The sequence below is a fragment of the Solanum verrucosum genome, unplaced genomic scaffold, assembly GCF_900185275.1.
Source record: "Solanum verrucosum unplaced genomic scaffold, falcon-dt-bn FXZP01000103.1, whole genome shotgun sequence".
Lineage (NCBI taxonomy): Eukaryota > Viridiplantae > Streptophyta > Magnoliopsida > Solanales > Solanaceae > Solanum > Solanum verrucosum.
The window spans coordinates 6,286,202-6,297,935 of NW_026020048.1; the positions used below are offsets into that span (position 1 = coordinate 6,286,202).

The 11,734-nt window shown below is 37.4% G+C and overlaps 2 protein-coding genes across 3 annotated transcripts in view; one reads left to right on the top strand and one right to left on the bottom strand.

Annotated features, from left to right (window-relative positions):
* Nucleotides 1-11,734, bottom strand: part of LOC125822134 (PHAF1 protein At3g51130) — a 128,654-nt gene that overhangs the window by 16,066 nt on the left and 100,854 nt on the right. The gene's annotated exons all lie outside the window — the stretch shown is intronic.
* LOC125822126 (zinc finger CCCH domain-containing protein 44-like) lies at nucleotides 1,348-11,345 on the top strand. The gene is made up of 11 exons (XM_049501497.1): nucleotides 1,348-1,804; nucleotides 1,998-2,077; nucleotides 4,110-4,297; nucleotides 4,515-5,526; nucleotides 5,617-5,744; nucleotides 7,231-7,290; nucleotides 7,368-7,418; nucleotides 8,178-8,248; nucleotides 8,422-8,576; nucleotides 8,698-8,763; nucleotides 8,845-11,345. Exons 1-11 carry the CDS (start codon nucleotides 1,431-1,433, stop codon nucleotides 11,262-11,264), a joined length of 4,605 nt encoding a protein of 1,534 aa, XP_049357454.1. The 5' UTR covers nucleotides 1,348-1,430; the 3' UTR covers nucleotides 11,265-11,345.

An 11,734-nucleotide genomic window follows, 5' to 3' on the forward strand; every position in this document is an offset into this window, starting at 1 on the left:
ATTTCTCCCCTCGGCCCTCACTAGATTCATGCCATGTAATGTCATTTTTTTTTCCTGTAGGACAAGACCTAGTCTAAATTTAAGATATACAAAATAAAATAAAATGTAGCCATCTAATTTTGTTTTTAGTATATCAACGAAAAATGCTAATGAAAAAATAAATACTAATGATTTGCTAGTAACTTTAACCTGGTATGAAATAGAACCACATTTTGAAGTACTATAAAAATCAAAAGGCAACTTGCATTTATATATATCATATATATCATGATGAGGTTTTAAGACTATGTCAACTAATTATTTATTTTAAAAAACATAACTTCATTAGTAATTCATTTTTATAAGAGCATTTAATAGATGAATTACTTAATTTGTAGGGATATAAGAGTCTTCCGTACACAAAATTAACAAGAATTTTTATTTTCTATAGTTAGTTTTATTAGCAACCATACTGAAAATCATTATTGTTAGAACAATAAGATTTTATTTCAAAACGTTTGAGGATTTGAGTTGACAAATACTTAAATTCAAACGGCTAAATTCAACATTTTTGTATCCAAAGTTAATTTAAATTTTATCTTACATGACATAAAAAGTAAAAAATTAATTTGAGACGATATGCCAAGTAATAAAATAATTGAAAAAAGTGACTTTTTTTCTTTTTAGGATATAAAATTATAGTTGAATTACATTATAGGAAAAAAAATTTAAGATTGACTTTAGTAAAATCTTCACAATTCTTAAATAATTATTTAAGGAAGAAACATTCAGAAGTAACTCTAATGAAATCCTTTTAATCTAGATGACTTTGTGGGATTTTTTTTCTTCAAATTTAATACTTAAATAATCATTTAGGAAAGAAGAATTCAAAAGTGCTTTTAATGAATTTATTTAGAATATTTGAATGACATTATAGGAAAAGAATTTAAGAATGACTTCAATGAAATCTTCACAATATTTAATAAAATCTTTTTATTAATTAATTGACCATAACTCTAATATGACTACTCGCACTAGTATTAAAAAAAGGCAATTGTTTAAAAGGCAGAAAAAAAAAAAAGAGTTGGAAAGCAAGTCACGTGTTATTTAGAGAGTGGAGAAAAACTGTGAATCCAGTCATTTAAAAAAGACTCCAAACAAGTTTAGTCGTAGCAGTATAAAAACAATCCCACATGAGCCGCGTTTGACGCTTTACCATGTGTGTTAATTGACAAGTCCTTTTTTGTTTCGCCGAAAGGTTAATACTACACAAAACATTTTTTCAATTTTACAGGCACACTTGGCTTCTAACCAAACGTGCCCTCTTTCTCTCTTCCTAATCTTTCTCATTTTCGTCTCAGATTTTTCCCTGTTTCTTCAAACGACGTCGTTTAAGTCCATGATCAACCCGATTCAGTAGTCTAGGGTTTTGATACGGGCTCAAATTCTCCATGGATGGTGGTGTGAAGTCTAGCTCAGGGATGTACGCACCATGTGTACAGCAAGCACATAGTCAAAGGCTAGATGAAGGTACAGCAACATCTATGGAGTTACAGAGGTCGGAACAGTGTAGTTCCGTACATTATATGGATGGTTCTCAGTTGGTCGGAGTTTCGTCTTCGGTCGCCGGAGATGGAGGTGCTCCGGCTACGGTAGCTGTAGATGTTAGGTATTCAGCTGCAAACGTGATCGATAACCGGAAGCGAGGGAGGCCACCTCGTAACCTGATGATGAAACCTCCGGTGCCAAAGAAACCGCGAGTAGAGGATGAAGATGTTTGCTTCATATGTTTTGATGGTGGTTCTCTTGTTCTTTGCGATCGCAAGTGAGTGAGGCTCGTTTTTATCAGTTTTCATACTCTACTTTCCAATTTTAAGTGTTCTAATGCTTTTCCCCATGTGACATTACTTCACTTTGAGCTATAAATGTTGAAAAAAAAGTACCAGTGCTTCAGAAATAATCGTACTCTTTGTTTGATAAGCGTAATTGTGTTACAAGTTGTTTCTTTTAATGGATAGGGGGTGTCCAAAGGCATATCATCCAGCTTGTATTAAGCGGGATGAGGCATTTTTTCGCTCCAAGGCTAAATGGAACTGTGGTATGTTTTCTCTTACTGCGTTATGCACATGAAGAATCTGTTCAGTTCGTGTAGTTCTTTACTGCTAGAGTTTTTATTTTTATTTTTTATTATTAGTTTATTCTCATAATGGGATAATTTAAGTGCCGAAATTATTTTGGCAAGAGCTAAGAGAGAACTAAATGACATTCTATTTAAGTAGAGAGAAATAAGGATAGTAGTTTTTGCATAGGTTCTCTATTTGTAAATTTACTTTAATTTTATCTATAAAAAAAGAGTAGTAGATTATTGAGCATGACACATTAAGGCTGAAAGGCTTGCATGGCATAATTCATGTTGTTACATTGTAGAAGCATCTTCTATAAATGCAATGACAGCCTTAACTCATACTTCTCGGATGAGTCTTGAATGTAGGAGATGCATGATCGGAATTCGGATGGTCATGTATATTACTTTACAGAATGCTTTGCATTATCATTTCAATTTCCAAGATAAAAGGAATGAGGGGAAGAATCAGTGAGGTGAGTGTTCTCAAGTGAAAACCATGAAAAAGCATGTGAGTCATTGTTATGTTGTTTTTTCTCTTGCTCATTAATATCTTGCCTGAATAACAAATCTAGGTATTGGCTTGAAGAACAAAAACATCTCTGGATGCTTTTCTTTTTCACAATCCTTTCTCGAGATAATATGAAGTCCTAGACATGGATTCTTACCAGCCGTTATTAAACCTTTTAAAATTCAAAGTGTGATCTCATAATATAGTGATTTTGAAAATTTGGAAAATGAAAATCCCAGCACGGGCTGCCAATACTTCGTGGATCTTTTGTCTTTTATTGTGTCGTCTCATGTATCTTTTTGTTGTTTTCATAGTCTATTTCTTAACTTTAATGGAGTACCCTATTGTATCTTTTGCCTTCTGTTGTCTTGACTTGTGCATCTTTTTGTCATTTTCAGTCTTTCCCAAATTCGTATGGACTCTAGTCTTTTTACAAGTTTGTATATCATATATAATGTATTTATTGCCTTTTATCGTCTTGACTCGTGTATCTCTTTGTCGTATTCATTAGTCTTTCTCTGAGTTTGTATAGAGTACATGTTTGTATCTTTTTCCTTTTTTGTCATCACTTATGTATGCTGTTGTCTTCTTCAAAGTCTTTTTTCCAAGTTTGAACGGGTTGCATATTTCTAACTTGTCCGAAATGATAGATACTTCCACAAACTCTCTAGGGTATCTGCAGACAATCTTTCACACCATGTGTGGGAATTCCCTTATATTACTAGTAAACAAGTTCATATGATTGTTAATAACTTCTCTCTTTCCCTCTCTCTATTTTTCCCTTTTCCCTACATTGCACATATTTCATCAAGAGCATCCGAAAAATCTGTTTCCTTTGGGGTAGTCATACAACATCACAAAAGATTGTATGGTAATGTGGCTAAGCTGGGAGCTTCTTGAAAGAACCTTATTTATGTTGCTTAGAAAACCTTGTTGCTAAAACCAGGTTTTGGTATTGATTTATGTACTGCTTGAATGATGCTTCAAGGAATGTAAGTATTATCTTAAAATGTATCTCAGTATATCATAGTTGATATATTCAAGGACATTTGAGGATCTTGGTGATATCCAGGGAATCTATGTTCACAGAAGGTTGGAACAACAAAAAGAACTGAAAAATCAACTAGAACTTATTGAAGTAATCATCAATGTTAAAGTAGAATCCCCTTCCAGAAGATTGGGTGGGGTTTGTGGAGAATCTTTTCTTGGTGTAGATTCTTTACCTTTTGGTATATTACTTGTATTTGGTCAGGCCGTTGGCCATGTTTATGAATGATGCTATGTACGTTTACTTGATTAAAAAAAAGACTAGAATCCACTTCCATGATTGGTACCGGAGACTGTTAATGCATAATAGGTTTGCTTTTATTTTGCACTTAGTACTTTTCTCTTGAACTACAAAAGATCTGGTTCTATTTTCTATATGAAGCATATCATCTACATCATTGGCCTCAGAATGATACAGCACACTGATATTACTTTTTTTTCCCTTTTTAGGTTGGCATATTTGTAGTGTGTGTCAAAAAGCTTCCCACTACCTGTGCTATACTTGTACCTATTCATTGTGCAAGGCATGCACAAAAAATGCTGATTACTTGTGTGTTAGAGGAAACAAAGGCTTTTGCTCGACGTGCATGAAAACTATCATGCTGATTGAGAACAAAGACCAAGCAGATAAGGAAATGGTATGTGTAATACTGTAATGTACTGTAAGATCTCACAAAATATGTTTCCTTATCAGTCTAACTGCGAATAAACCAATTGGTTCTCCAAGCAGTGATATTATCACGGATTTCCAGATAAAAGACTGCCATGTTTAATTTTATCATTTTGTACTTCTCTTTTCTTTTATCTCCATAAAGTAATCTTGGGTTAAGTTTTGATTTACCTAAAACCTAACAGGTTCAGGTAGATTTTGATGACAAAACTAGCTGGGAGTATCTCTTCAAGGTATATTGGGTAATCCTAAAGGAAAATCTATCATTAACACTTGATGAACTTCTTCAAGCTAAAAATCCATGGAAAGAATCAAGTGCAGTACATGGTAAGCGTCCACTACTGCCTTATGGTCATTATGTTGCAAATAATGGCAAAGGTATTGCGGGCAAGTCATTTGTCCATTTAGAGCTCAAGAAACCGTTAGAGCTGTTAGAGCTATCTAATAAGGATCCTCCAACCACTGAAAGCCGAACAACTGCAGAGTCTAATAACCCGAGCATTTTCAGTTCTTCTCCTCAGTCAGAACTAACAAAGCCTGCTGTAGAGCTAGATCTCCAGAATGAACATTGTTTGAGGACAAAACAGGGAAGCACTGCTATGCAGACATCAGTGAATGGATGCATGGAGTGGGCGTCAAAGGAGCTTTTGGATTTTGTTGCACATATGAAGGATGGTGAAACTTCTGCTATATCTCAGTATGATGTCCAGACACTTTTGCTCGACTATATTAAGAAAAATAATCTTCGAGATCCTCAGCGGAAGAGTCAGATAATTTGTGATTCAAGGCTCAAAAGCCTTTTTGGTAAGCCATGTGTTGGCCACATAGAAATGCTGAAGCTTCTCGAGTTTCACTTTCTGATAAAGGAGGACTCAGATAAGAGTGCTTTTATACCAGCTGGAATTGTTGGAATAGTGGCTAGCCATGTAGAACCTGATGATAGCAATGGCATCTCTTCATCGAAAAAACGTAAAAGTCGTAAAAATGGTGAAGTCAAAATGACCCAGATTAATCTTGATGAATTTGCTGCAATTGATGCTCACAATATAAATTTCTTATATTTGCGGCGTGATTTGATGGAAAATCTCACTGAAGATGTGGAGAAGTTCCATGGCAGAGTTACTGGCTCAGTTGTCCGCATAAGAATACCTGGTAATGATCAGAAACAGGAAATTTACAGGCTTGTCCATGTTGTAGGTAAAAATTGATCATAAAGCTTTTGTTGACACAGTGATGCAATATAATGTCGTTCTTGTTTGTGGGGCTTATAGTACTTTTTTAATGCAGGTACATGCAAGGCATCTGAACCATATAAGATCAGAGATAAGACGGTTGATGTACAACTTGAAGTATTGAACTTAGACAAGAAAGAAACCATATCTATTGATACTATTTCAAATCAAGATTTCTGTGAGGTAATTAAGACAAAACACGTTTTACTTCTCCATCCATTTTGAAAATTGCTTCCTCTTACTCTCACACTTGTTAAAGAAATCTTGCTCACCAGTGGATATTGCGGCAGATAAGGTGATATTCATCTTTATTATTATGTGTGGTATATCAGTCTTTTCTGACTTTTTTCTTAGGCTGTTCATTTCACATTTGCCATAATATTACTTTTAAGTAATGCAGCACAAACCGCTGCTGTATTGGAATTATATAGAGGAAATATATACCACCTAAGCTGAGGCTGAAGAATCATTTAGTTCACATAGACACGAGCAAACTTTACATGTCACTGTAATTTTAGTCCATTTAGCATGAATATGATACACGATTCTAGATGAGCTCATAATACTGGGGAAGTTAGGGATGTTTTGGAAATTGTCAGTAGGGTTGAGCAATTTTTATCTGACTTCTGGTTCTATGTATTAGGGGTATAATTGTAAATATGGAGTAAGATTTTTCAAGTGTAGCTTGCATTAATAAAGTAGTTAAAAGTGATCCAAAAAGTAGTAAACTTGGATTGTAAAAATTAAGTGGGTTTATTAGTTGCATTGAGGGCATGAGGGCTGGGTTGGTGGTGGTTGTATTGGTGGTTTGGTACGAAGATGAATCAGCCTGTTGTTATCACTTACTTTCTTACCCATTGCAAGCTGTCTGTCTGGTACTGACATACGTATTGTGTGTAAAAAAAATATAGTTGCATCGAGGGGGTGATGGCTAGGTTCGAGATGGTTGTATTGATGGAGTATCAAAATCAGCCACTTGTTATCCCTTCTTCCCTTTGGAAGCAGTCTGTCTGGCACTGACAGAGGCCATAGTATGGTACCGTTTTGGTGGTTTTTGGTATCACATGCAACATTTTATGCTGTCTTCTCCTATCTTGTGCTGTTCTACAACCTGGGAAAGGTCTTTCACTTTCTTGCTCTATATTGAATCTAGTCAATTAGTATGGGGTCATGAGAATCTTTTGATTTGTAATAAATTATTGCACGCATCTATGAGGAGAGTGGCATGGCCAAACATTGCCCATGAGCGAATTAGCACCTTGTTTATTTTGGCTCTGGAAGGTGTAGATATTGCTCATTTAACCTTGAACTTTTTGCTGTAGTGGCCTATATGAGGGAAATCTGTTTGTATTTGTTTTGTTTTATCTTGTCTCGTTTCTTTTTGTCATCTGTAACTTCGCAGTGAGTGGCAAGCTAAATTTACTTGTTAGCTGCTGACTATGAAATTCAGGTGCATTATTGGAAAAGCTTATTTCACATTATTGCATGCATGTTTACAATTATATGTGTTAAATTTTTTACCAACTTGCTCTTCTACCATTACAATGTTCCCACTTCTAGTTTCGGCAGCCCTTCTACATCGAAGATGTTCTTTTCAAGGGTTTTGGTTTCTAGCCGTTTCAGCATGATTTTGTGGGCTTCAAGTGATTGCTTAAATTTGTCGTTTCAGGATGAATGCAGAAGATTACGTCAGAGTATAAAATGCGGGCTTGTGAAAAGGCTTACTGTAGTAAGTGTTCAAACCTGAGTATTGTAAATTTTGCTATAGTAAATTAAGATTTCTAACTTAATGAGATTTAATTGTAGGGTGAGATACAGAAGAAAGCTATGGAACTCCGGGAAGTAAAGCTCAATGATGTATGTCAATTGCTTAGTGTTCAGTTCTTCTAATTGTAACCTTGCATGTATATCATTCGAAGCAATTTACTGTTGGTTCCTTAAAACTTGCGTCACCTAACTCATCTTTCAACAGTTATTCTGTATTTGTGTGTCCTGTCCTATTTTCTTCCATTTCATTAATATCGCATAATGGACATTTTTACAAATTCATGGGAGGTGCCTGTGGGGCTTCTTCTGCGGGAATAAATGAAAAAATGGAGAACTAACTCAATATTTTTGATAATCTCTTTCTTGGAACTGGTGAGCACATTATCTGCTGGTATACATAAAGTGGTACCACCTCTTCTGCAAAAGACCACAACGCGTTACTCCTTGTGGAATGGGTAGCTCATTATTTCTTCATAAAGTGGACATGGTAGTCTAAAGTTGAGGGTACCAGTTGCTATTTTTGTTATTTTCGCCTCATGAAAATAAGAAAACTTGCAGAAAGGCATGTTACTCATGATATCTAACTTAGTTGGAAGATTAACTTTTCATTAAGTACACTCTCTTACCCCTCCCCCCCACCCCAAAAGAAGAAAAGGAAAAAAGGAGAGATTAATTGCGGTGAGATGGTAATTGATCATGCATTGTAGTGTGCTCTCCATAAGTAATACTGTTCTTTCTCAGGACATCACAAAATGTTATAGCTACTTTCATGGAACTGTTACATTTTTGCATTAGAGATTTTTTGTATGGTGTTTTGATGTGTTTGTGTTTATTTATTTTAAAATACAGTCCCTGGAAGCGGAAATATTGCGCCTCAATAATCTTCGTGATAGAGCAAGTGAGAAAGGGCACAAGAAAGAATATCCTTTGTTGAGGCAATATATTTAATAGTTCTTTACATGCCAAATTCAGATTTCATGCCTCAACTGAAAAAGCTGAGGCACCATTTGATATTTATGAATTGTGTCATTTTCTGTATTCATTAATTGAAGAACATTGACCTTGAGCATGAGGGCTTCCTTGACTCTTCCACGCTCAGAGAATGTGTAGAGAAGTTAGAGCTTCTCAAGACGCCTGAGGAGCGCCTGAGGAGGCTACTGGAGATTCCACAAGTGCATGCTGATCCAAAGATGAACCCAGATTATGAATCTGAAGGAGATGATGGAGAACACAATGACAAGAGAAAAGGTTTATATCATTTTGTTTTTAGTAACTCTACGGGTGTTGCTAAATCCTCTTTCATTTTTTTAAGGGTTGGGGGTGAGGAAGAAATAAAATGATTGCTTATTGCTGATGGAACATAATGCAGTTGAACATCCGGCACCAAGAGGCACTAGATTTAGTAGAAGGAAACTTATATCTTCAGGGAGTCGAGGTAAGATGAAGACTGTACTATGATGTCCTTCAAAAGGTTGTTTAGCGTCAGCTAACTAAAGATTTTCTTGTGTTTATCCAGTTAAAGAAGAGGGCTCTATCATGGCTCAATGTAGGATGAGTGGGAAAAGAGATGCTTGTGGAACTAATATCTTGGACAAGCAAGGAAATCAACTAACTGTTGAACAGGCTGTTGATAGGTCTGGATCTGAAACTTCAATTGCTAGTCTCTCTACGGCGAATGCATCATCCGTTATCAGTAGTGAAACTGACAAATTGTGGCATTACCGAGACCCTGCTAAACGAATACAAGGACCATTTTCCGTGATGCAGTTGAGGAAATGGAATACATCAGGGCTTTTTCCTCCTGATATGAGGATATGGACAAATCATGAGCATGAAGACTCAGTACTTTTAACTAATGCACTAAAGGGGCTTTTCCATAAAGAATCTCAAGTACATGATAAGACATCAATCCAGTCACGGGAACCAACTAGCTCGGATAGTAGAACTAGTGTTAGGTGGTCTGAGAGTGCTACTGGCTCAGGGGGAGAATGTGAAAAGAGAGAGGCACCTGGGCACCTCCACAATGCAAATTACTGTTCAAACGGTAACACAGAGTTTACGAGGATGAATGGATTGTCCCCTTCTTTTCCACGATGTGTAGAGTCATTGAAGGGAAATAGTTCTTGTTCTGACAAACCCCAACTGTCGAGCTCCCCTTCATCTAGTCAGCGGGAGGTGATTTTAGCTCTTCCACGTCAGGGAAAAGGACATGGAACTCAGAATTCTCATAAAAGCACATTGTGCCATGCACAATCTAACAGTCAGAATTTAGATCCATCTTCTGGTCAGAACCAGAAATCTTTTACAAGCAATAAATGTTCAATTAACCTGGATTCTGGATCTAGTTTTGCTTCTGCTACCAAATCAAGTGATTTATTTGAACAGAAAGGAGAAGTGAATCTCCCGGACCTACCTAGTCCTACTCCAGAGACGAGCTATGGTGACCTTGAAGCTCAGGCTGCTGAGAAGCTGCTTTTGTTGAGTTCAGTTATTCCTGTTTGTGGTTCAGATATTCATGATTTGCCAAGTCCTACCCCTATTTCAAACAGTGAAGCTCAAGGTGTGCATGCAGCTGAAAATAAAGAATCTGGTCCATCAAATCTTCCTGACAGTGAATCTCGAGGTGGGCATGCAGGTGAAAATAAAGAATCTGGTCCATTAAGTCTTCCTCTTCAGGAATCAGGCCAAAGGTGGAGCAGTGCTTCTAGTCCAGTGGTTGGTGGGCCCCAACTTCATGAAATAGCTGATGAATGGGGTAGAAGTTCACCAGCTGCAAAACCGTCTACTGAAGAATTGGATTCTAGTCTTGTCTCTGTTTCCTCACTGAAACCGGTTGACACTGTGGGTGATCATGTTGCCACACCACCTTCAATTGCCGACCTGCTTACTGCAAAACCATCTACTGAAGAATGGGATTCTGGTCTTGTCTCCGTTTCCTCACTGAAACCAGCTGAAGCAGTGGGTGATCATGTTTTGAGACCTGCTTCAAATGCCAACCAACTTAATCATACTTCCCCATCTCATCCAATGTCAAACTTCTTTGATGAACCTATAGAGTTCAGCACTTTGGCTGAGGAATCAGTGTCAGACCTTTTGGCTGAAGTTGATGCCATGGAATCTCAAAATCAAAATGGTATGGGTTCTCCTACTTCTGCTATGAGGTGCGGTGAGGAGATGATACCTGGTTGCAAAACTGAGTGCTTTAGCCCGATTGAGGAGCTGAGTCATACACATGATCCTGTAAGAAGTGATGACTTGAGCTCCACCGGAGATCTACAACTACCTTGTCAATCTACTGTGACGGATGAAACAGTTGGTGCATCTCGAGCTGATGCTTTTGATCCATTAAGGAGGTCTGGCGGAAATTCATCTACGAGTAGTGAGGGAGAAACCAAGTCGGCTGATGTTTTGTTTTCCCAGGGGGATGTTGGGTCCGGTATCCCTGCACCATATACCAGTGGTATACCTGCACCCTGTACCACCGGTATACCTGCACCCTGTACCACGAGTCAAACTACTGCATTTGCTGCAATGGGTAGGAGTACAGTGTTTGAAGGTATGACCAATGGGCGTGGAGCAGCACCTGGAAACCTAAGTTGGGGTGGACCAGTTCAGGGATATGCAAATGTTGGTTTTGGAAGCAACATGGGAGCTGCATGGGGAAATTCACATATGAATCGAGGGGCGCCTTTCACTGGTAATCCAGTCTGGGATAGCCAGCGTAGGTATGCAGGGGAAAGGTCTGGTGGTCCAAGAGACTGGGCTCTTCAAGGAGGAGAGTCGGGATTTGGTAGGGGTAGGCCATCTTGGAACAGACAGCAGCCATATGGTGGTGGAGGATACTCTAGGCCTCCTCCCAAAGGTCAGCGAATTTGTAAATTTTATGAGAGTGGGCGTTGCAAGAAGGGGGCGGCGTGTGACTATCTACACCCGTAAATTGAAGGCAATTGCTTTCTTTTTGTATAATCAGAAAGTTCTTTTTTCAGTAACAAATTGACATGTAGCTAAAATGTTACCACTATAACTTAACTGAAAATATGGCAGATTGCAATTTTTTCTTCTGGACCAGTGTGTTATGAGGATTTTGCCACATGTATAAGCTGCAGTAGTGAACTTATAGCAATTTTCTGCTTTTTGAATGGTAAGCGTTACGGATTAATTTGACGTTTCAAACTTGAATGAGTAAATTCCCAAATCCTGTTTCTTTCTTAGAAAAGGAGCCAGTAAATGCGATGGATCATCTTCATTTTAGTGCTATAAATTTGTTGTCTTTAACATTTAGCTCCTCTTCCTTGCTACAATAGGTAGCAAATTTAGCCTATGAGAAGCAATTCTCAATAGTATATTTAATTGAAGTACTTAGTTAGGCCATTGAACTGCTTCGGATGGCTTAGCACAAGTCAATG